The 22585-nt window shown below is 37.8% G+C and overlaps 1 protein-coding gene across 8 annotated transcripts in view; it reads left to right on the plus strand.

Annotated features, from left to right (window-relative positions):
- Positions 1 to 22585, plus strand: part of ESR1 (estrogen receptor 1) — a 447866-nt gene that overhangs the window by 282495 nt on the left and 142786 nt on the right. For all 8 annotated transcript variants that reach the window (XM_054686430.2, XM_003311549.5, XM_054686432.2 and 5 more), the window contains one exon: positions 6305 to 6640. In XM_054686430.2, the coding sequence (XP_054542405.1) occupies positions 6305 to 6640 (336 nt within the window). The remainder of the gene's footprint in view (positions 1 to 6304; positions 6641 to 22585) is intronic.

The following is a 22585-nucleotide window of genomic DNA, read 5'->3' on the forward strand; positions in this document are numbered from 1 at the left end:
CATGGTAGTTAATCTGAACTTCTTTCTTTTCTGTAAAATGGGGAACAATGACAGTACTTAACCTTATAGTATTTGAAGGGAGAGTGTTAGAATTGCTACTGGGGAGTCTCTCCAGAGAAAGTTGTATTAGTTATTGTCTTTATTTCATTCTTAATGAGTCAGCATTCCTGTTTTCTTTAACATGTTGAATTTAAAACCTCTTAGTGTATTTCTTTGTCTTGCCTTTTAATATCCCATGAATTATTGAGAAACAAAAGAAAGTGATTATGCAAATGTTTGAAATATCTAATAATACATGAAAGTAGTCATGGGAAACTGGAGAAATAACTTTACTGATATTATACTAGTTTTTTTTCTGGAAGCATAGCATATTAAGAAAACTCATTTCAATGAAAGAAAATTTAAAAATTAGAGTGCATTAGAAGCATAATCCAATGAATTCTATTCCTAATGAATACTCAGGCAGTATGTTAACTTTTTCTGAGATACAATAGCCAAGCCAAAGAATTTAAAGAATGAAAAAAACAGATGATTAAACAAACTGTGAAGTAATTAGAGGTAGTCTTTGAAAATGCCTCATTAGGCATTTGACTCATTAGGACAGATCTTTTTATTTTAGGGCCAGGACATAATTATTTAAGCAGTTGATGTGTCTTCAGCTCCTTTCACCTTGCCACAAGTTGTCACCTGTACTGCCTTTCCACCTAGCTTCCAAGTCCAGGCCGACTTTGAAGAGATTCCTTAGGGCTCACCTCCCCTGGAGAGTGCCCTCTGTACCATCTCTCTCCCTTTCCTCCTCATTCCTATTGCCTGAGTTTATTGTTTTAATAAATTCCCATAAGTTAACACCTCCTAGGGTAGATTAGAATCATTCAAATCCACATTGATTGTTACTAAGTAGAAATTTTATACTCAGCATTTCTAAATCCTTACAACAACGTGACGAGGATATTATAGTTGCTTTAACCCAAGGAGATGAAATTCAAACTGGTGGCATTGCACACTTACAGTGGGCTTGCAGGATGAAAGAGAGCTTGGTATCTCGATCCCTTATACAAAACAGGTGGGTCTTGTTAGAAAAATTCTTCAATAATTGTTAAGGTTAAAATTTTGAAAAGTGGTACAAAGAAATTTGCTTTGATGCAAATATTGTCTAGTCAGTTACATAACTTGAGCTATAATGACAGTGTACACTAGCTATCCAGGGCACAACATCTCTATTGTGCTGTTGAATATACTGCTCAACCATTCTGGAAAATGGCATGTTCATGTATGAATGACAATGTATCTTGTGTGTATGGCATTCCAAGCCAACATGTTGGTCCCTGCAAGTAAACTTCTTGACTGTCAAGAGGCTGCCTGTTTAATATTTGCATGATCTAAACTAATTGTTTCCTTTGTTTTTTTCCTCTGCTTTATGAACTGGTAGTTTGACCTTTTGGCTTTTCCCCTGAGAGTTAACAAAAGTTAGACAGTTGGGGGGTGAACTTAAGTAAAATCCATATCACTCTATGTTGCTGCTCTACTAACAATTCAAGAAAATGTCTTGGTAGGAAGCAAGGAATGAGTTTTAAATTTTGTCTTTGAATTTCAATTATCCATGCCACTCCTGTGGTCCACCATTCTATATAATTAAGAATAAGCTGTATGTTCCATAGTGGCACAGCCTGTTGTTTCTGATTTGCAGTTTTCACTTAACCTAGGGTAAAATTGAAATAGAAGTCACATCCTTTTTTTTTTTTAACCTTCTTCCACTCAATTCTAGTTAGATATTTTTGAACTTCTATAAAATGTCTATGCAATATTATCACCAATAATGTGCAAAATTACTACTCCCATGTAGAAGAGGATCCATTCTTCATTGAACCATACCCTTGGGATCCTATCACATGCAGTTGGCCATATAATATTTTATATTATTGTTTTTTTGTTTTGTTTGTTAAGTTTGTACCCACATAATGGATCAAATTCAAAATCTCTGTTTAACTGAAACAAAATCTGTTTAACTGAAACAAAAAAACAAAATCTCTGTTTTTTGTTTGTACAAAACAAAAAACAATAATATTTTTGTTTTGTTTGTATACTTCATAGGGACTTTGGAATTTGGAAAATATAGTTCATTTAGGGTATATATATTAGTCCATTTTCATACTGCTATAAAGAAATACTTGAGACTGGGTAATTTATAAAGAAAAATAGGCTTAATGAGCTCACAGTTCCACATCGCTGGGGAGGCCTCACAGTCATGGCAGAAGGTGAAGGGGAAGCAAAGGCATGTCTTATATGGCAGCAGGCAAGAGAGTATATGCAAGGGAACTGCCCTGTATGAAACCATCAGATCTCATGAGACTTATTTACTATCATGAGAACAGCACAGGAAAAACCTGCCCCCATGATTCAGTTACCTCCCACTGAGTCCCTCCCACATGTGGGGATTATGGGAACTACAATTCAAGATGAGATTTGGATGGGGACACAGCCAAACCATATCAGTACATTAAAGAAAATATGTGTTAGTGCTAAGTGAATCTACTTTCACCTACTTGATTATTTGATGATTTAATAAATAGTCGTCTCTTTCCTCATCTTTCCAGTTGTATTTTGTTGTTCCAAAGCCAAAACCTGTGTGTCTTGTATTCAACAACCTGAATCATACAGTTGTGAGACGTAAATGGGTGTGGTGGTTCCACTTACTTCTTTACATAGTACTACAACTAAGCCATCTAAGTAGTCTGCTCCTAAATTCCTCCAAGAAGGGAAATATCATGATTTGATTTAAATGTGACATCCTTTCTTAGAGAAGTTTTCTTTGTCTCCTTCTTCCCCAGTCACTTCCTCCCATCCACTGTGCTTTCGGCAGTTCACTCGTTCATTAATTCATTCAACGAATATTGAATAACTTTTGATCAATGTCTTCCTCCCTCCAAGCTGAAAACTTGATGGAGGGTAACATGATCTGTCTTTGTTTACCACTGCATCTTCCGTGAATATACATTGTAAGTATTGAACGGATTTTTACTAAATGAACAAATACTTTGATAAAATATTTTTGATTACTGCCAATATCAGTTTCTGAATTGATTCTAAAATTCTTCTGCTGGAAAGTAGATTAGCGTTAGTATGACTGCTGAAGCCTTTTAAAGTGGGTGGTAATACTACGTTTCGTTTTGTTTCATTAACCTAAGTGCTGTTCTTTGGAATCTTTTTAAAGGAAGATAAATTGCATTTATGAAAGAAGCATATTATTTTTAAAGTACTTTATTTTGAAAAGGTAAAATGCTTGTGTAGTTATAATTTGGTTACTCTTGATTTCACCTTAGGAAAAACAATATCACCTTCTAACCATTTCTTTTTTAGTCAAATCTCTTGCTTCTATTTCTCTCTGTAGATCTGCTATTAAAGACTGTAATCACTGCTGCATCTTTCCTGTAAGGCTTGATCGCATTGTTAATTTCTTTCCAAACTTGTAGAGTAGGTGTATAAATCGTATTTGGGTAATACACTGACTAATACTGAAGAACCAGGCATTTTCTTACCCCAGTCCTCACACGAAGTAGGGAAATACAAGTCAGAACTTATCTTCTCAAAACTCTGACCTCAGAATTTCCTGAGAAATCTGAACCTAAAAAGATTCTTTGCTTTTGACATTTTTTCCCTGGTGTCCACCGCAAGGCTCTTGCTCTTACATTTTTTTTTTTTTCTAATGTTTCAAATAGAAGATGGTAGAGTCATATAGTACAAGCTCAGCATCGGAGGGGCCACTGGAGGTCAACTAGTGCAAATGCTTTCTGAATAATGGAATCCTTTGGGAATACCTCCTTGAAAGTCTTCACCTAGCCTGTTCTTGGAAACCCTCAGTGATCCCCCTCATCGTCTCCTATGATGGCAGCTTCTATCTTTGTCGTCAGCTCTGACTATTACAAACTCCTTCCTTACATTGAGCTGTAACTAACTAAAAAGTTTCCACACCCTGCTTCTATTTTAGCCTTTGGGCTCATAAAGAACAAGTTGAACCCGTCTTATGCAGAACAACCCATCTACGGGAGATGCTCAGGTTTCCTCCATGTTTTCCTTTCTCTAGGCTAACCCTTCGTTGTTCCTCACTTACTCACTCTATAACCTGATTTCATGTCTCCTTACCCTTCTTGTTACTGTAACTTGAGTAGGCTAGTTTCAGGATCCAGCAATAAGTGTGATACATCAGGTATGCTCTGATGAGTTGAGAGTAGAGTGGACATAGCATCTCCCTTAATTCAGATATTGTGATCTAATTGGCAAATCTGGCAATAAAAGTTGAAATGCCTGACCCAGGACAATGGCTGGTCAGGTGCCATTGTTCTCATCTTTTACTTTTAGGTGTCCCTCAATTTGTTAAGTTAGTACCTACGTAATGTCCTGAAACTTGTTAAGTTTGTACCTACATAATGGATTAAATTCAAAATCTCTGTTTAACTGAAAACAAAAGCAAACTTTTTTTCAGAGCCAGAATCTGGAATCATACGTAACAGAGAATGATATTGTACAAGTTGCTTCATCTCTTTAAGTAACGGTTTCTCAAACTTACAAGATTATTGTGAGAACTAAATTAGTTCTAAAGTGCTTCCATGTAAAGTGTATGTAAATGCTTAAAATATATAGTAAGTGCTGAATGCATATTAGAAATAATAATAATCTTTATTATAATTTTTACTATTTCATGAGAAATGCTTATTTTAATACTGAGCAAATAGGAAGAGTTCATGGCTTCTCTATGTTTTTGAAGTGTCATTTAATATATTATATATATAAAACATATATATATTTCAGTCACACATTTGTCCAAATACCTTGACAAATTAAAACAAAATAACACAAAATTCTCACGCTAGTTGTTATAAAGTAATAGAACAAGTGATATGTTATAAAGATCATTTATTTCTCATGTCTTTGATATTAAAAATAGTTGTATTAACTTTTTATCAAAATGATTGCTTCCTTCATATAAATCTAAGAATTATGCTGTCTGATAAATATTGGAGAGATTAACTACTTTGAAAATATAGAAGCTTTTTGTCTTTTTAAAATAGTTGTTTTTTTGCAGATGTTAATACATTTCAGCAGTACAGTATGGCCTTTTTCAGGTTAAGGTGCTGAGCCCAAACCTCAAAGAATCACTGCAAAAAGATTGGATCACCCCTCTTCACCCCATTTCGTTATTTAGTTAGTGAGAACCACAACTGGCTAAACCTTTGTGGGGGGCCGGGCACGGTGGCTCACGCCTATAATCCCAGCACTTTGGGAGGCCGAGGCAGGCGGATCACAAGGTCAGGAGATCGAGACCATCCTGGCTAACACGGCGAAACCCCGTCTCTACTAAAAATACAAAAAATTAGCCGGGCATGGTGGCAGGGGCCTGTAGTCCCAGCTACTCGGGAGGCTGAGGCAGGAGAATGGCATGAACCTGGGAGGCGGGGCTTGCAGTGAGCCGAGATCGCGCCACTGCACTCCAGCCTGGGTGACACAGCGAGACTCCATCTTAAAAACAAAACAAAACAAAACAAAAAAACACCTTTGGGGGGAAATTATCAAATAAAACAATTAAACTCTTTTTAGAATTTTACAACTTTTATGTTAGGAAAAAACAAATACATTTGTGAAAAGCTTAAAATCCAGTAAATGACTTGAGGGACTTGGGGCAATCCTAGGGTGATGAGGAGCAGGTTAGTAACAGTGAAGGACTTAGCACCCCAGGGGGCCAGAGGCTGTAATATACCTTATGAGCAAGTCATTCTTATTTAGTCTTGCCCGTTAAGAAGTCTACTTGGACTACATGCTTTTAAAAATGCCCTTTTAATTTACTATTAAAAGAATATTCCTAGCAGAAGTAGTCTTTGATGCTAAATTATATTTTAAGAATAACTAAAATTAGAATTCTGTTCTTTTTATAACACCTGTTACACACACACCCCTACCTAGTGTGTTGGAATCAGTTTGTATGGGCTCACCAAAGCCTACTGTTCAATTTTCAGGAGTTTTGTAAGCCATTTGATGTCAGACAAGTGGCCTGAAGTTTGTTATGGTGGTGGTATTTACACCATGAAAATTGGCATGTTATGGTGGTAGTATTTACACCATGAAAACTGCTACAAATAGAAATCTTTTTCTTCTTCTCTTGGAGAGCCACTTGTTAAACACTTACCAGCTCACCTGTGCTTGAAAATATTTCTTCAAATAAAATGAAAGATGGTTAGCTTTGAAAATTTTTTGTATAAAAGTTTACACGGGAAAAAAATAAACTAATTTTTTTTTCCACCTGTGTTTTCAGGGATACGAAAAGACCGAAGAGGAGGGAGAATGTTGAAACACAAGCGCCAGAGAGATGATGGGGAGGGCAGGGGTGAAGTGGGGTCTGCTGGAGACATGAGAGCTGCCAACCTTTGGCCAAGCCCGCTCATGATCAAACACTCTAAGAAGAACAGCCCGGCCTTGTCCCTGACGGCCGACCAGATGGTCAGTGCCTTGTTGGATGCTGAGCCCCCCATACTCTATTCTGAGTATGATCCTACCAGACCCTTCAGTGAGGCTTCGATGATGGGCTTACTGACCAACCTGGCAGACAGGGAGCTGGTTCACATGATCAACTGGGCAAAGAGGGTGCCAGGTAAGAATGCAAAGCTCAGCTTTTAAGAGTCAATAGCTTTTCAAGAACTTGTTGTGATGTCATGGGAGAAATAGTGGGGGAAAAAGAAGCAATAACATGTTATGTAATTGGTTTCAAGGTTACAGGAGATGTGTTCATTTTCAGTATCAATACACTGTAATTTTCCTGGAGATTAGGAAATAATATTTTTAAATCAAAATCTAGAAGACTGAAATTCTTAAATTGACATAATTTATTTTTAACCCATCTTATTTACCAAAAAGATTTAGGGTGGACACTACATGATAAAACTATTTAATAGTATATGTTCACAGTAGCAGAAACTTTTAACACTAAATGAACTACAAAAGTTTTTAATATTAATGACCTTTGTTGAAAACATCTCAATTATTAATCAAACAATTTTATCTTAAAAAGATTTTTAAGATTCGGTGTGGTGGCTCGTGCCTGTAATCCTAGCACTTTTTGGGGCTGAGGTGGGAGGATTGCTTGAGCCCAGGAGCTTGAGGCCATCCAGGGCAACGTGGCGAAACCCTGTCTCTACAAAAAATTTTTAAAAATTAGCTGGATGCAGTGGCACACACCTGTGGTCCCAGTTATGGGGGAGGCTGAGGTGAGAGGATGGCTTGAGTCCAGGAGGTCAAAGCTACAGTGAACCGTGTTTGTGTGGAGTGCCACTGCACTCCAGCCCAGGTGACAGAGCAAGACCATGTCATAAAAAATAAACCACACACAAAAAAAGAGAAAGATCTTTATGGATTAAAAAGATAATAATAGTGTATTTACTGAATGCCAATTATTTATCCAACCTGGTGTATGCTTAGTATTTTAGGAGAAAGAGAAAGGCAATGGAAAAATAAATTAAGGTATCATCCCTGAAAGAAACTTTTAGAAAGACACAGTGGCTGAAGTGATACCTTGTTCCTTCAGTTGATTCTCTCAGAACTGGTGTTCTGGTAAAATTGGACTGTTACTCCTGTTATTCAGGGAGAAGAACTCAAGTTTGTATGGCAACAAGACTAGAAAATGACTTTCTCCCTGCCCCAGTGTATTCGTTCAGGAGCTAATGTAGATAAACCGAGGCAAGAAGAAGCTAAATTTTTTTTCTGGGCTTATAGGTTAAATGAGTGATAGATTTAGTTGGAGGTTTTCTCATTTGGTTTCTTTTAATAGATGAAATTAATTGTTTCCTATGAAGCATGAAATGTTTTATATGAAACTAAAAAAATGTGGAGTTTGTACTTGCATTTCAAGGGTCACTGCTCTGTTATAGGCCAAGTGAACTTATGTCTGGCCTTAGAGAATCTTACATGTATTTGCATCTATCAGTATATAAACATGTGGGCCGTAGAATAAGGAGCCAGCAGTACCAGAACCCAGCCTTGTTAGAGACCACCATTTTGGTGGTTGAGTGGTTATTAGTTTACATGGAAGCATGGAGAATAATAGGCAAATGTAGGTTTTCAGCGTCAGTCGAACTGGCAAACAAAAATTTCTGGTCATCTTCAGAATGAAAAGTTTTCTTGAGTACCTACATATTTTAGCATTTTCATATGAAGCAGATACATTATAAGTTAATTGTTGGAATCTAATTGTAATATGGCTGTAAGTTTTTTCTTTATATTTGTTATTGCCTTGTTCTTATATTTTAGGGAAAGAGAAACAAACAAACAAGCAAAGAAACTAATGGTCATATATTTGAGAGCCAACTCTTGGTTGCTGTTCAGTTTTATTTTCCTGTAAACATATATTTTCCCTTATGAAATCTTGGGAATATTAGCTCTGGAGCACTGCTGAACTCAAGTACAGACATTTTCATGTGTATCAGTAGATTCCCATCATGACATTTTTATAATAATGTTGAAGAGCATTTTAAACAACTGGAATTAAGCTCAAATACATTACCAGTGGTTGAAGAATTCACATCAATAATCTTCTGAATTTAGGAATAAAATGGAGAAGTCAAGGAAAGGAAAATATTATACACAGGCTAGCAATAGTTAAAATACAATTATTAAAGCCAGAGCTAGACAAAATTATGGCAATGAGATGTGTAACAAAACCACTCTGTAACTTCATCATGTTAGTTTAAAAGACCTGAATGATTCCAAAATCCTTAGACCAATAAACTATGTCTTCTTACTTGATAATTAAAAAAAAGAATTATAAAGGCAAAATGAAATTATATGTATGTGTGTTTGTGTGTGTTCCATGGGAATACAGCTGTTGTAAATCAAAGGCCTACTTGCCTGACCAAGCAGAATAAAAATAGTCATTGATTTTAAAGAGACTAAAAGTGAGGGAAGAAAAAAGTCTTCTGCAAAAGCTCTACGGATGGTTGTCAAGCTTTTCAGAAAAATAGACAAAGCAACATTTTGAAAAGGATTTATATCTTTTATATGTTCAAATACCATCTGTTATTTAAAAAACATAGCCCATACTGAATATCTGATATAGACAATATAACATTTATGAGATAATAGTTTGAGAATGACAATAATAATAGTAAGTTTTAAAAAGAGGAAATAGGCCGGGCACAGTGGCTCATGCCTGTAATCCCAGCACTTTGGGAGGCCGAGGTGGGTGGATCACCTGAGGTCAGGAGTTCAAGACCAGCCTGGCCAACATGGCAAAACCCCGTCTCTACAAAACAGTACAAAAATTAGCCAGGCTTGGTGGCACACATCCATAGTCCCAGGTACTTGGGATGTTGAGGTGGGAGAATTGCTTGAACCTGGGAGGCAGAGACTGCAGTGAGCCGAGATCCCACAACTGCACTCCGGCCTGGGCAACAATGAGACTCTGTCTCTAAATAAATAAGTAAAGAAGGAAATAGTAAACGTCATTAGTAAGAAGAATAGCAAAATTTCAGTTCTAGAAATACCCAGAATTAGCTATATGATACAAAAACCCTCATGAAACATTTGGATAATCCTCAGAATACCTATCAATATAACAAAAACTATGAATTGACTTCATTTTGAATCATGAATTTTTAACAAAAATAGTCAATACTTTGGGCTTAGTAGCTCTAGAAGTGCTTCTTTCTTCTTTCTTTTAATTAACAGAATATTGTCAGAATTTTCAAATGTTGATGATTATAAGTTGAATTTTCCTTTTCATTGATCCCTGGGGCTTATTTTTTGACTTGATATGTTTCTCTACTCAGAATTAAGATGTGAAGAGCTTTGGGATAAAATGCATCATACAAGTGTGAGAGTCAAGTTCCAATCCATAAAGTACTTCTGGTAGACCTGGATAAAGATGACCTTAAGAAATGATTTTTTTTTTTCTCTTTGCAGTTTAAAAACAACAGTAGCAACAAGAATGATAAAACCTATGAAGCCAGCTCTGACAAAAGATGTTTTTTTATAACACATACTATGTATCTACTTTTTGATATTTATCTATCGAGAAGACTTTTCTCCTTATAGTTTGCTCTGAAATTTGTTTATATTTAATAGGAATTTTATAGCCTTATCCCTGGGTAGAAATTCAGTTTTTTTAAAAGTAGATAATTAAATCTTAATTTACTATTATTTTACACATGGTGAAACTAGTCAATAAATGTAATATCATTGAGCTGAAGGTTAAAAAGGAAAAAATATGACTGCAAGAGTGGTTGTATTTTTGATTTCAGCATCACACTCAATTGCATCATTGAGTGGTTCATTCTTAGTTCCAGTGTTAATGAAATACATCTGAGTTTTTTTCCCCAGAAGCTTGAATTGTGTCACCAAAGTGTCATTTTGATTTATTGGAAGTTAAGCCCTTTCCAAAATTCACCATAATTTTACATGTCTCGAAAGCAATTTTATACTTCAAGTCTGTGCTATAGTTCTGTATATTTTATGAAGATTTGGATAGGTATCTAGCCCTGAGGTTTTTATTGCCTGTTAAATACTTATAACCAAAAGTGTAGCAGCCTCATGAACTGCTGCTGGGCACAGATCTGGGAGAGTGCACTCAGAGTGTTGGCCCAGGAAGAGGAAAAGAGGAAAAGGGGCAGTTCAGTGGCAGCTTGGCTTCCTGTGAAACATGTCGCCTTAACCACTTCCTCATTCTTTTAGTGGCAAACTAGACGACCTTCTACTTCCCCTTTCCTGCCGAGTCCCCCTCTAATCAACACTCTAGAAGGCCCCTCTTCCTCCTCAGTCCTGACTCCCTGTCATTTACTTCAGGTTGCCTCCTTGCTCAGTTTTGGCCCCAGGGGTAGGCAATCTCCTCTTTCTGGACATGTCTCCCACCAGCCCCAAGTTCAGATTTCTTGGAAGTTTCTGTGTTGTCTCGAGGATGCATGGTTGTGTGAGTTATTCCAGGGCTCAAGGCCTCTTCTGTGTCTGTATTCCCCAGGAATCCAGGAATTCACTTCTCTGCCTCTCATCCTCATCCTCATCATTAAAATGAGCAGATTTGAGCTCAGGAAGTGCTTGAATAAATGAATAAATGAACAAATGAAAGGTGATTTTTGAAAGTCTTAATTTTAAGAAGTCTCTGAGCCCTGTTACAGCTCAATTTTCCCATAAACTAGAACTTCTCTCTAAGGCTGTGACATTTCTCCTTTTTCCTCTCCTCAAAATCTACCTGCTGTTCTGATATCTCCCTGACAGCCACCGTAGTGAGACTCTATTTCCATTTCCAATCTCTCTTTTGTAAGGGACAGAGAAACAGCTAGAGAAATATGGAGCCATGCGCTCTGAGGACTTTAGCAGGCTTCAACTCTATCTGCAAGTGAGTTTCACTTAGCGAATGAAATTGGAAACTTAAAGTGCGTAGGGATGAGGGTTCCCGGAGAAGGTGTAATACCTCAATCTGGGAATTGGGAGCATCTACAAGGAACACACTCAATTCTGGGAGGTTCCTGTAGATTTCAGAGATTTAGCAGGGCTTCCCAGCACTCTGCTTCCCAACCTGTCATTGGACCAGTAAACCCTGCTCTCAAACTGTTGTGGTGTCCAGCATGCTTTGGCAAGGTAATGAAAGATAACATGACATGGACGTATGGGTGACATCCTGGAGAGAAGACAGAAGCCTCTGTTTAAGGACAAGATTTGCCATTTAGATTTTGCACCCACTGTATAATAAAAGCCTTAGGATTGGGCTGGAATCGCCCTAGCAGGCATGATGGCAGCCCCTCTGGACTGGCAATATGCAGCTTTTTTGCAAGTGTTCCATGTCCAAGTCACCCCACCCAGCTTTCTACTGCTCCTGTGGAAGCTCTGGTGAAACGCAAGGAAAGCAGCTGCTGTTGACTGGATTTTTCTTTCACATGAAACTTTGAAGCCTCATAGATGCTTATTGGCCTGGATGCTATTAAACCTTTAAAAATCCTTTTCTCATCTTGAGAGTATTTGAGAAACATGTCTGGGGCATTTTGCCTGCCCTCCTCCAGGTTCTATGTCAGTGAGTGATATGGTTTGCCTGTGTCCCCACCCAAATTTCATCTTGAATTCCCATCTGTTGTAGGAGAGACCCATGGCAGGTAATTGAATCATGGGAGCAGGTCTTTCCCATGTTCCTGTGATAGTGAGTAAGTCTCAAGAGATCTGATGGTGTTAAAAAGGGGAGTTTTTCTGCACAAGCTCTTCTTCTCTTGTCTGCCACCATGTGAGATGTGCCTTCCACCTTCTGCCATGATTGTGAGGCCTCCCCAGCCACAATGGAACTGTAAGTCCATTAAGCCTCTTTCTTTTGTAAATTGCCTACTCTGGGATGTGTCTTTATGAGCAGTGTGAAAACAGACTAATACAGTGAGTCTGGGTCAGTGTGTGTTTATGTTGAACACGGTGGACCTGTGGTGTCCCCAGGGCACCCTTTGGGGAATGTTGGCCTGTGGCTTTGCTACTTCCAGGGGGATTTGGCATGGAGAATGTGTGTTTTAAGTAATAGATAGATTATGATTGAAGTGTGTTATGGGCTGAATTGTCTCTCCTCAAAAAGACATGTTAAAGTCCTAACCCCCAGTATCTCAGAATCTGACCTTCTTTGGAAATAGTGCCTTTATATAGGTAATCAAGTTCAAGTGAAGTCATTAGCACAAGCCCTAATCCAATAAGGACTGGCATTCTAATGAAAGGGGAAATTTAGACATAGAAACAGACATGCACAGAGGAAGATGATATGAAGAGACACAGGGAGAGAACGGTCATGTGACTGGAGTGCTGGGTCTGCAAGCCGAGAAATGCCAAGGTTTACTGGCCAACATCGGAAACTAGAAGGGGCAAGAGTGGACTCTCCCCCTCAGAGAGCGTATGGCCTTGATTTCAGACTTCTAGCCTCCAGAACTGTGAGGCATACATTTCTGTTGTTTTTGAAGCCACCTAGTTTTTGATACTTTGTATGGGAGCCCTAGGAAATTAATACAAAGTGTATTAAAAATAGAATTTTCTTCTATTGTATTTTTGAGGCAAAAGAAATAAGGAGCTATTGATTTAAGGAGGAAGGTTTGGCTCATCTAGTATAGACTTGGCTAATCATTTACTCTTGTATATTTCTCTTCTGCCTGACCAAGTAGTTCACTGAACTGGCTTAGAAGTTGATTTATAATTGTAAGAGTTTACGCATCAGAAGTTGATTTATAATTGTTAACAGTTTCATGCATCTACCTCATAAATACCTTGTAAAAGATTTTACCCTTCAGAATAATGTTTTCCTCTGGTACTTTAGTAGTTTATCCTTTTTTTGCATCTTTGATGCATTTGAATTCATCCTGGTATGCTGTGTGAGCTGGGGCTCCAATGTCGTTTTCCTACAAATGGCTCCACAGTTGTTTCGGTTTCATTTGAACAGCCTCCTACAGAAGTATTTTTCAGACTTCTTTTATACTTGACTTCCAAGTTTACTACTGGTTAAGAGCTTTTAAAGTAGGGGGAAAGGTATGACCCATTGGCCTACTCGTTTGATTATTTTTTCCAATTCTGAAATCAAAAATTAAAAAATTTATTCAAAGTTATAGTTTCACTTAATTTATATTAACTGCATAGATAGTGTGATTCATGTGTCCTGCTTGGACATATTTAGTAACTTTTAATTAATCTTAGAGATAAAAGATAGAAATCTATGAGACTTGAGACATTTAAATAAGACCAGTACTGATAAGAGGTAATCAGGTGAAGTGCCATTTGGTTGTAACAGGACATCAAAATTGTTCCCCGAGAGTGAAGGATGTTCCATTCTCACTTTTCCCATCTGTCCTCCCAAATTCTTTCACTCTTCCTGATGCTTTGAACCAACTTGAAAAGTTAGTCCACTCAGAACCTCAGCTGTTAAACTTTTAGCCTCTGCAAACAAACTAGCCGTTTTCCTCTTTGTCCCTTTACCATCAAACTCAGTTGCTTCTCCTACTCCTCTCCCTTCTGCCAGGGGCTCCACCCTTGTTCCTCATTCAACAGTGGAATCATCTGTGTGCCTGTCTCCTCTTTACTGTGTACCATTCGGTCCTCTTCTTCACCATCTCTAAATTTATGCATCTTCCCTGTTCCACTGTCACCAGCTTGGTCTACATCCTACTTTGATCATTTGGATTTAGGTCCCACCCTAATTGAGTATGACTTCATCTTAACTTGATTGCATCTGCAAAGACCTGATTTCCAAATACGACCACAAGTAAAGGTTCAGGTGGACATGAACATTAGGAGAGACAGCACTTCAATTAACAGTTAGGCATTAGGACTTTATTATCTAGCTTAGTAATTGTTTTAACAGATAAATAATAGTATCCCCTAAAGTTTAAAATGCAGAACCAGATTATGCCTCAGGGTGCCTAACCTGAGAGGAAGAGTCTTTCTTCAACAGACTCTTGGGAAAGACCTTTGTAAAAAGGCTGGTGACCATTCTATTTGATTTCTACTTTCCAATATTAACTGCTTAAGTCAGACAATCTCCTTGGCCCACGCTTTCCCCTGCCATTCTCCCCTTCACATAATGTCTCATTTTATTTTTCCCTTGTTTTATTCCCTGAACTCCCTTCTCTCTATTCAGATTCCCTGCCCATTTTTTCCCCTAATGAGACACCTGACTTCCTACCTCCTTTTTGAAACTTCAAACTGCTTAGCAAATACAATTTCGAATTGAGTTTGCTGTCACAGAACAAAAACTAGTCCTTGGTCCAGAGTATCTTGCAGGACTGAATCAACTGTGGTCTAAGACACAATAATAACTCTTAATTATTTTCTTGTTTCCTTCATGGTATATTTGTTGCTGGATGATGAGTTTATATTATGGTTGAATTTCCTTTTTGAAATGAAAAGATGAATAGTCTTTATTGGCTGGGTATCTATTTTTATCCAGAAGACTTTGCAAATGAGAAGTATTTCTACAATCTGAGTTTAATTTGCTTAAGCAATGAGCTTGTTCTTTAAGAGTTGTATATGTGCAAAATAAATTTAAATTAAATAAATCGTATTTTAATGTAGTCAGGGTAGCTTTCATTTAAATAAAACCTATGACAAATATCCACGTGAAGTTATCACTCCTTTAACAAAACAAGTGTTCTCCTTTTTTATTGAAATACTAGTTTTCACAAATTGAGATTCCTTAATGTGATGACCGCTTGGACTGACTATAGTATAGCTGTGTTCTTAGAATGGCCCTGAAACCACATGGCCTCTCCAAGATGCATGTGGCTGACTTTCTGAGGTGACTGCATTGAATCTTTCTGGCTTAGCTTATTCTGCATCCAGATCCCTGGAAGCTATTTATCCCCAAACAGTGGTATATTTAGACCCATCGTGTGCTAACCTCTCTGTGCCCTAAGTACCAACATAGCCAAGCCAAAGTTCGAACTTTGCTGCCTTACAATGGAGGTTACATCTTAGTGATGAAAGAGGTTAATTTTCTTTAGGAGTTGAAGACCAGAGAACTGCAAAAAGGGGAGAAAATCAGTGTGGCCTCTAATGAGAGCTAAGTGAGTGAGGCAATAGAAAACAGTGAGGACCGGCCAGTGCGGTGGCTCATGCCTGTAATCCCAATACTTTGGAAGGCTGAGGTGGGCGGATCACGAGGTCAAGAGATCAAGATCATCCTGGCCAACATGGTGAAACCCTGTCTCTACTAAAAATACAAAAATTAGCTGGGTGTGGTGGTGGGTACCTGTAGTCCCAGCTACTCGGGGGGCTGAGCGGGGAGAATCGCTTGAACCCGGGAGGCAGAGGTTGCAGTGAGTCGAGATTGCGCCACTGCACTCCAGCCTGGCGACAGAGTGAGACTCCGTCTAAAAAAAAAAAAAAAGAATACAGTGAGGACCTTGGAGGGAATCTTACAGTGGAGCAGAATTAAAAGAGAAGAATTCACCTATTTCCTATATAACTCCCTCTGTAACCGATAACTTTCTAGAGAAAGCTCACTGAATATATTTGAAATTTGTTTCATACCACTTTTATGTTATTGCCTTCTTTCACAGGAACCAGAGAGCTCTAACCTGTACATTTGCTTTGTTGTCTTTACTTTAGACTACAGCCTAAACTGACTGTTGATTTTTGGCACAATTATTACTTCTCTCCTTTCACCCCGCCTCTAGCCCTTTCTTAATTACCCCCATTAGGTATTTTTCTTGCTAGCGTGAACTAAATCCCCTGTCTCAAGCACGTGGCTGTACATTGAAATAGAATGTTAATTCATTGACGAAATTAACTGTTCCTGATTGGGAACCCCTAGTTCCAGGGAATCTTAGGGTTTCAATTCTGTTGCCTTGGTTACTAAACTGTTCCATGCAGTTTGCTCAACTTTGAATGGATACTTCTCTTAGGAACATTCTCCCTTGTAAGTAAATTGCTTGATGTGTTAAAATCTAAGTTCTGTTTTAAAATTCTTGAGACAAATTCACCATGATTTAGTTTTAAAAACAAGTGGCCTTGTCCTTTTAGTCTAGGATTTATCACTTAGCTGTATCTAGCAAAGCCCCTCACACAATAGTAGGAAAAAGCAGAAGTGTGATTGCTAAATGAAGGGGAAATGTAATAAAATGATGGAAGTGCCCTTTTTTAGGGGGAATTAAAGTTTCTCTTTGTAGTGTTACATGTGTTCATTATGTGACTTTCATAAATACAAACCCCAATAAAACGGTGGGCAGTTCCCTCTCTGGAGATGTTAAGTGTCTCTTCATAGAATAACATGGCACATCATAACATTTGATTCTTTTTACCTGGTCAAGATGTTTGCTTATGGCATTTGAAATGCATATTTTAAAACTAGGTAGATGAATGGTTTAAATATAAAAATTCATTCAAGGCCCTGAGCTATAGAAGAATATCTTCCAAAACATGCATTCAAGTTCTATCTGTCAGTGTTTTTCTTTTTGCATCAATAAGGCAGCAATGGAATACAATCAGGTTTATTTTTTCTTTATTGCTGTCTACAATTCAGAGATATAACCTGAAAAATATGTTGTCTCTTCCCAAGTAGATCTTGTAATTCTCTGAACTGTGATCCAGACCAATGCCGCCTTTACATTGGGTCTGTGGAAGTGGGAGGGTCCACTGAACCTGGTTATGAGAGGTTTCAAATTGAAAAGATTTACAAGTATGTAAATGTATAATCAAATAAAATCAAATAGTCAATTAGTATCTAACATATACATGTCAAAACACATAGCCCCAATCTCATAAAATCAAAGAGATCTACCTAAATAGATTTGTTTGCCTAACAAATAGCAAGACCACTTTGACAGAATCTTTAGCATGACAGTGATTGTCAAAATGGGTAAATGGTTACTATTGCCCAGTTAAGTAATTTCTGATTTGCTTTGCCTTGATTACTCTTAATAAACTAAACATATCATAGAAGCAATATTTTTTAAAAAGAGGGTATATTCTAGAGCTAGATAGGGTGATGGTTGTGCAACAATGTGAATGTACTTACTACCATTAAACTGCATACATAAAAAGGGTTGAAATGGTAAATTTTATGTTATATACATTTTACCAAAATAAAGAAAAGTTATAATACTTTCCGTAGCATATATAAAAAAGAAACAGACATTTCATAGCAAAAATAGGATAAAAATGATATTAAATTCATAGGGGATTTCTCTTATCTAAAACTTTAGATTTGATTCTTAGATAAGAATATAAACACATTGCAAGAAGATAAATCAATAAGCCAATGAAGTAAGGTGGAATAAATAAATAGAAATAGGTGATACTTGCGGCTCTGACAGCATCTGATAATAATAGTACAAACAGTTTCATTTCATTTAACAGTTATTTGATGAACTCCTGTGTGCTAGGAACTGTTATTTAAAAAAATAACTTTTATTTTAGGTTCAGGGGTATATGTGCAAGTTTGTTATATAGGTAAACTCATGACTCGGGGCTTGGTGTACAGATTATTTTGTCACCCAGGTACTAAGCATAGTACCCAACAGTATTTTTTTTTCCGAACCTCTCCTCCTCTCACCCTCCCTCACGTAGGCCCCAGTGTCTGTTGCTCCCCTCTTTTTGTCCATGTGTTCTCATTATTTAGCTCCTACTTATAAGTGAGAATATGCATTATCAGGTTTTCTGCTTCTGTGTCAGTTTGCTAAGGATAATGGTCTCCAATTCCATCCATGTTCCTGAAAAGGACATGATCTCTTTCTTTGTTTTTATGGCTGCAGTGTATTCCATGGTGTATATGTACCACATTTTCTTCATCCAGTCTACCATTGGTGGACATTTAGGTTGATTCCATGTCTTTACTATTGTGAATAGTGCTGTAATGAACATACGTGTTCATGTGTCTTTATGGTAGAACGATATATAATCCTTTGAGTATATACCCAGTAGTGGGATTCCTTGGTTGAATGGTAGTTCTGTTTTTAGTTCTTTTAGTTCTGTGTGTGAAAACACACCAGAGAACAAAATTGACCAGATCTCTGCCTTCACAGAACTTTCATTCTACTGTACCAGTTATTTCATGAGGAATATGAATACTGTTATTACTCTCTGCCCATTTCACACATGAAGGAGCAGAAATGGAGCAGAGTTTACTAATTTATCTGTTGCAGATAGTAGCTAATTGTGTGCCAGGTGCTGTTCCAAGCATTTTACCCCTGTTAACTCAGCTGAGTGCTTTTATTTTCCCCATTGTATGCCCAACTTATGGATGACAGCACTGAGGTAGAGAAAGGTTAATAACATAGAATAGTTTAGTATTAGGGAAACAATTTGAATTCTAGGACACTTTTACTGAAACTTAGCATAGGCTAAAGAAGTGATTGTGCATGTTTAAAGAGTTGTATCATTTTATCATTATTTGACTTTCTTTTCCAAAAAAAAACAACCCTTCTCCTTTCTCTCTCTTCCATGTGACAAATACATGTCTGTATACATATATATATATAAAAAAAATATATATATATATATATATAATTTTTTTTTTTTTGAGATGGAGTCTCACTCTGTTGCCCAGGCTGGAGTGCAGTGGCATGATCTCGGCTCACTGTAACCTCCGCCTCCTGGGTTCATGCCATTCTTCTGCCTCAGCCTCCCGAGTAGCTGGGACTACAGGTGCCCACCACCACGCCCGGCTAATTTTTTGTATTTTTTAGTAGAGACGGGCTTTCACTGTGTTAGCCAGGATGGTCTCGATCTCCTGACCTCGTGATCCGCCCACCTTGGCCTCCCAAAGTGCTGGGATTACAGGCGTGAACCACCATGTGCGGCCCACATGTCTGTATATTACAGCCGTTGAAGGACACAACTTTTGCCATTGGGCGACCCAGTCCCCTAGTAAGTGTTCAAAAATATTCGCTATTATCATTGTTGGTGATTTCGAGGATTTGGATATAATTAATTTGAGCCTAATTTTTTAAGACTATTACATAACTATACAAAAAAATCATGAGAGAACCTGGAATTTTGCAAAACTAGGATAGAAACCAGTTTCTAAAAAGCATTTTAAACATTCAGCTTGTGTATTTCTTTTCACTTGTATTTTGTGATCTGCCTCCATGCTTTCATGCCTTTCTCTTCAAACAATCTTATTACCACTAACCAAAAACAATTAAAATTTGATTGTTTTGTTTTGTTTTTACATGTTGTTACAGTTAAGAAAAAAAAATTCTAGGTATTGACCCCTGCCAGTTTTCGGAGTTAATATTAACTAGTGATTTGGGGCTACATTTAAGTGCTTTAAGCTATCCTACAAGCTTAAAGTAGTTATACATGCAAATACTTAAATGAATTAGGTACAAGAATACAGAGGTAAGAAATAGAATCTATTGTAGAATAAATCCTATTTCAAATGTGACTGTTTTAGGATTTGAATCAACCACATATTACAGAAAACCCCAAGATAAAGCCTTGGCACAACCAAGACAAAGTTTATTTTTTTCTCTCACATAAAATTAGTCCAGACTTATTTTACCAGTGGTATGGCAACTCCACAGTCAAAGGGACCCAAGCTCATCTGACCTTCGATTCCCTTATCCTGGGACAGGCTTACATTCTCAAGGTCGACTCCTGGCCTAATGGGGCTACTGGAGCTTCAGCCATCACACTCTGTGCTTCCTATTATATCTACTGGTCAGAACTTCAGATACATCTGTCTGAAAGGAACGCTGAAAATACAGTCTTTAAGCTGTGCAATTGTACCTGGAATAAATGAGTTCTTTTAATAAAAAGAGTTGAATGGATATTTGGTGGGCAAATAGCAGTCCATGCTACAATAATAAACTTCACAATTTTAGAATTAGATATCTTGTAATGAATATTCTGACGTGGTGAGTGTCAACTTATACCATAGATAGATTATAACTTTGAAAAGGAATTAGAACACAATAATAATAAATTCACACTAAGGCTCTTTTGGGGAAAAAAAATCTCTACCATTTATTGAGTGTTTATTATCTTCACAACATCCCTATGAGTTAGGGACTATTTTTGTGGACATTTTACAGATAAAGAAACAGAGGCATCGAGATGATAAGTAGCTTGACTAAGGAGTGGCGGAGCTCTGGGCAGTGTGGTTCCTGTGTGCCCATAAGGCCATTGCACAATGCTGCTTCATCATGTAATTCAGAAAGTATTCCAGGATGTGGCAGTTGGTCATCATGAATGTTCATTGTTATCTTGTGGCTTTGTGAAAAATTCTGGTCATTCAAACGATTTGACTGTTGAGATTCTGTGCACATGAGATTGTACTGTGTACATGTTTCTAAAAATGTATGTTATAGATCAAAATACACACACTCATTTACCTCTAAGAATAGTTCTTATATTGAAGGGAAATTATCTGTACGTGAGAGAACAACGTGGTTTTGAGTACAAGTGGTGAACAGACATTGAATAGTTGTTTTCAGAAAGCATCACTCCCCTGTACCTCAGAACCCAGCCTCAGTGCTGGTTGCGAGCCAACAGCTTTGATGACCTGAAGTTTTTGCATCACTTCTCTTTTGCCCCTCTTTGGGATTCAAAGATGATAAGTTTGAAGTGGAGTTCTACCGCTTCCATTGGAAGAGAAAAAGTTTCCGTGTATGTGTGTGTGTGTGTGTGTGTGTGTGTGTGTGTGTTTACAGAGAGGAGTTCTATGCATCTGCAGAGGGTGCTGCCATCAACAAGGAGAACAGAGTGGGATGAAGGGTTTGGGAAGCCAGGATGGGCATCTCTAACGAGCTCCAGAACTCTCCACCTAAGTGTGCAAGTGTAAACACTCCCTGATGTGTGAACTGGCCATCTCAAGACTAAGTATTTAGCAGGAAATGCCCCCTATTCAACCCTTGCCTTCTCAGGTGTAGAGGTTGGGTTGTCTCTTCCATCTTTGTTTGAATTATGTCATTAATCAACCTTAGTGAAAGATCACTTAGTCATTTGTGACAGCATAAGTTCTTAATTGTTAGGAATCACTGGTGCGGCACACATCTTTTTCTATCCATGAACAACGTCAAATGCTTATTTTCTCATGAGCTTTTATTTTTTCCTTTTAAAAAAAGTTTCTTAGGATAAACACAGCCTTTTTCCTTGTCTCTCCCTTGCCCCCAGTCTCATCTTTTTCTCAATCTTTGTATTCCTATATGTCACTGAAGAGTCCCCATGCCAACGCTGTGCAGTAGGAGGCTCCTACCTCCACCAGCTTTTGAGGAGGTTGTAGTCCTGCAACCTTAGAGGTTCCACAGCCAAGCTGGGGGTCTATCTGGAGCATGGGTGGTGAATCTGAGATCTATGCACCCAGGAAGCCTGACACATTATTGTGGTGTCTCAATTCTTTTTTTTTTAATTAGAAAAATTGTATCAAATTGCATTTGGTGAGAGCAAAAATAAACTGAAGTTGGTTGAGCTTTGGAAGACTACAAGCCACTGTAATATTTAAGATTTCTTGACCTCCAGAACTAAAATTTGTCCTGTCAGAGAAAATAATTACTCCTGTTGAGAATACATGCATTAAAGTAAGATGTTCACTACTCTATATGATCACCAAACATTAAATAATATGTTTTACACATGTATGTACTATGTGTTCAAGTGTTTATAAATCCATGGAGCCAATAGAATGTAAGTTCTATGAGGGCAGAAATTTTAATCCATTTTGTTCCTAGAACAGTTCCTGACACATACTGGTGTTAGGGGTAGGTCTTCAGATTTTATGGATCAAATGGAATCTCCACACTTAAAAAAGCTTAGAGAAAAACTGCCTTAATGTGCCCATAGTCTGGTTGGAAATGGCAGCTCCAGGTTCATTGATTGCTTTGTTCATTCAGCACTTTTCACTGGACATGCTATGAGCCCAGCAGTGTTCTGGGTTTTTGGGATACACCAAGCCCTGCCTCCCCGGTGCTTAACATTCTAGTGGGGGAGACAGAAAGAAAGCAAACATGGTGGACAACTTAATTATCTATTTTTGAAAGTTGACAGGAACCGTGGACAAAAGAAAACAAGAGCTGGAGACAGCAGTGCCAGGGCAGGGTGAGGGTCAAGTTAGAGTAAGCCTCATTGAGAGATCCTTTGGGCAACACCTGAAGGAGGAGTTGAG

The sequence above is a fragment of the Pan troglodytes genome, chromosome 5 (genome assembly GCF_028858775.2).
Source record: "Pan troglodytes isolate AG18354 chromosome 5, NHGRI_mPanTro3-v2.0_pri, whole genome shotgun sequence".
NCBI lineage: Eukaryota > Metazoa > Chordata > Mammalia > Primates > Hominidae > Pan > Pan troglodytes.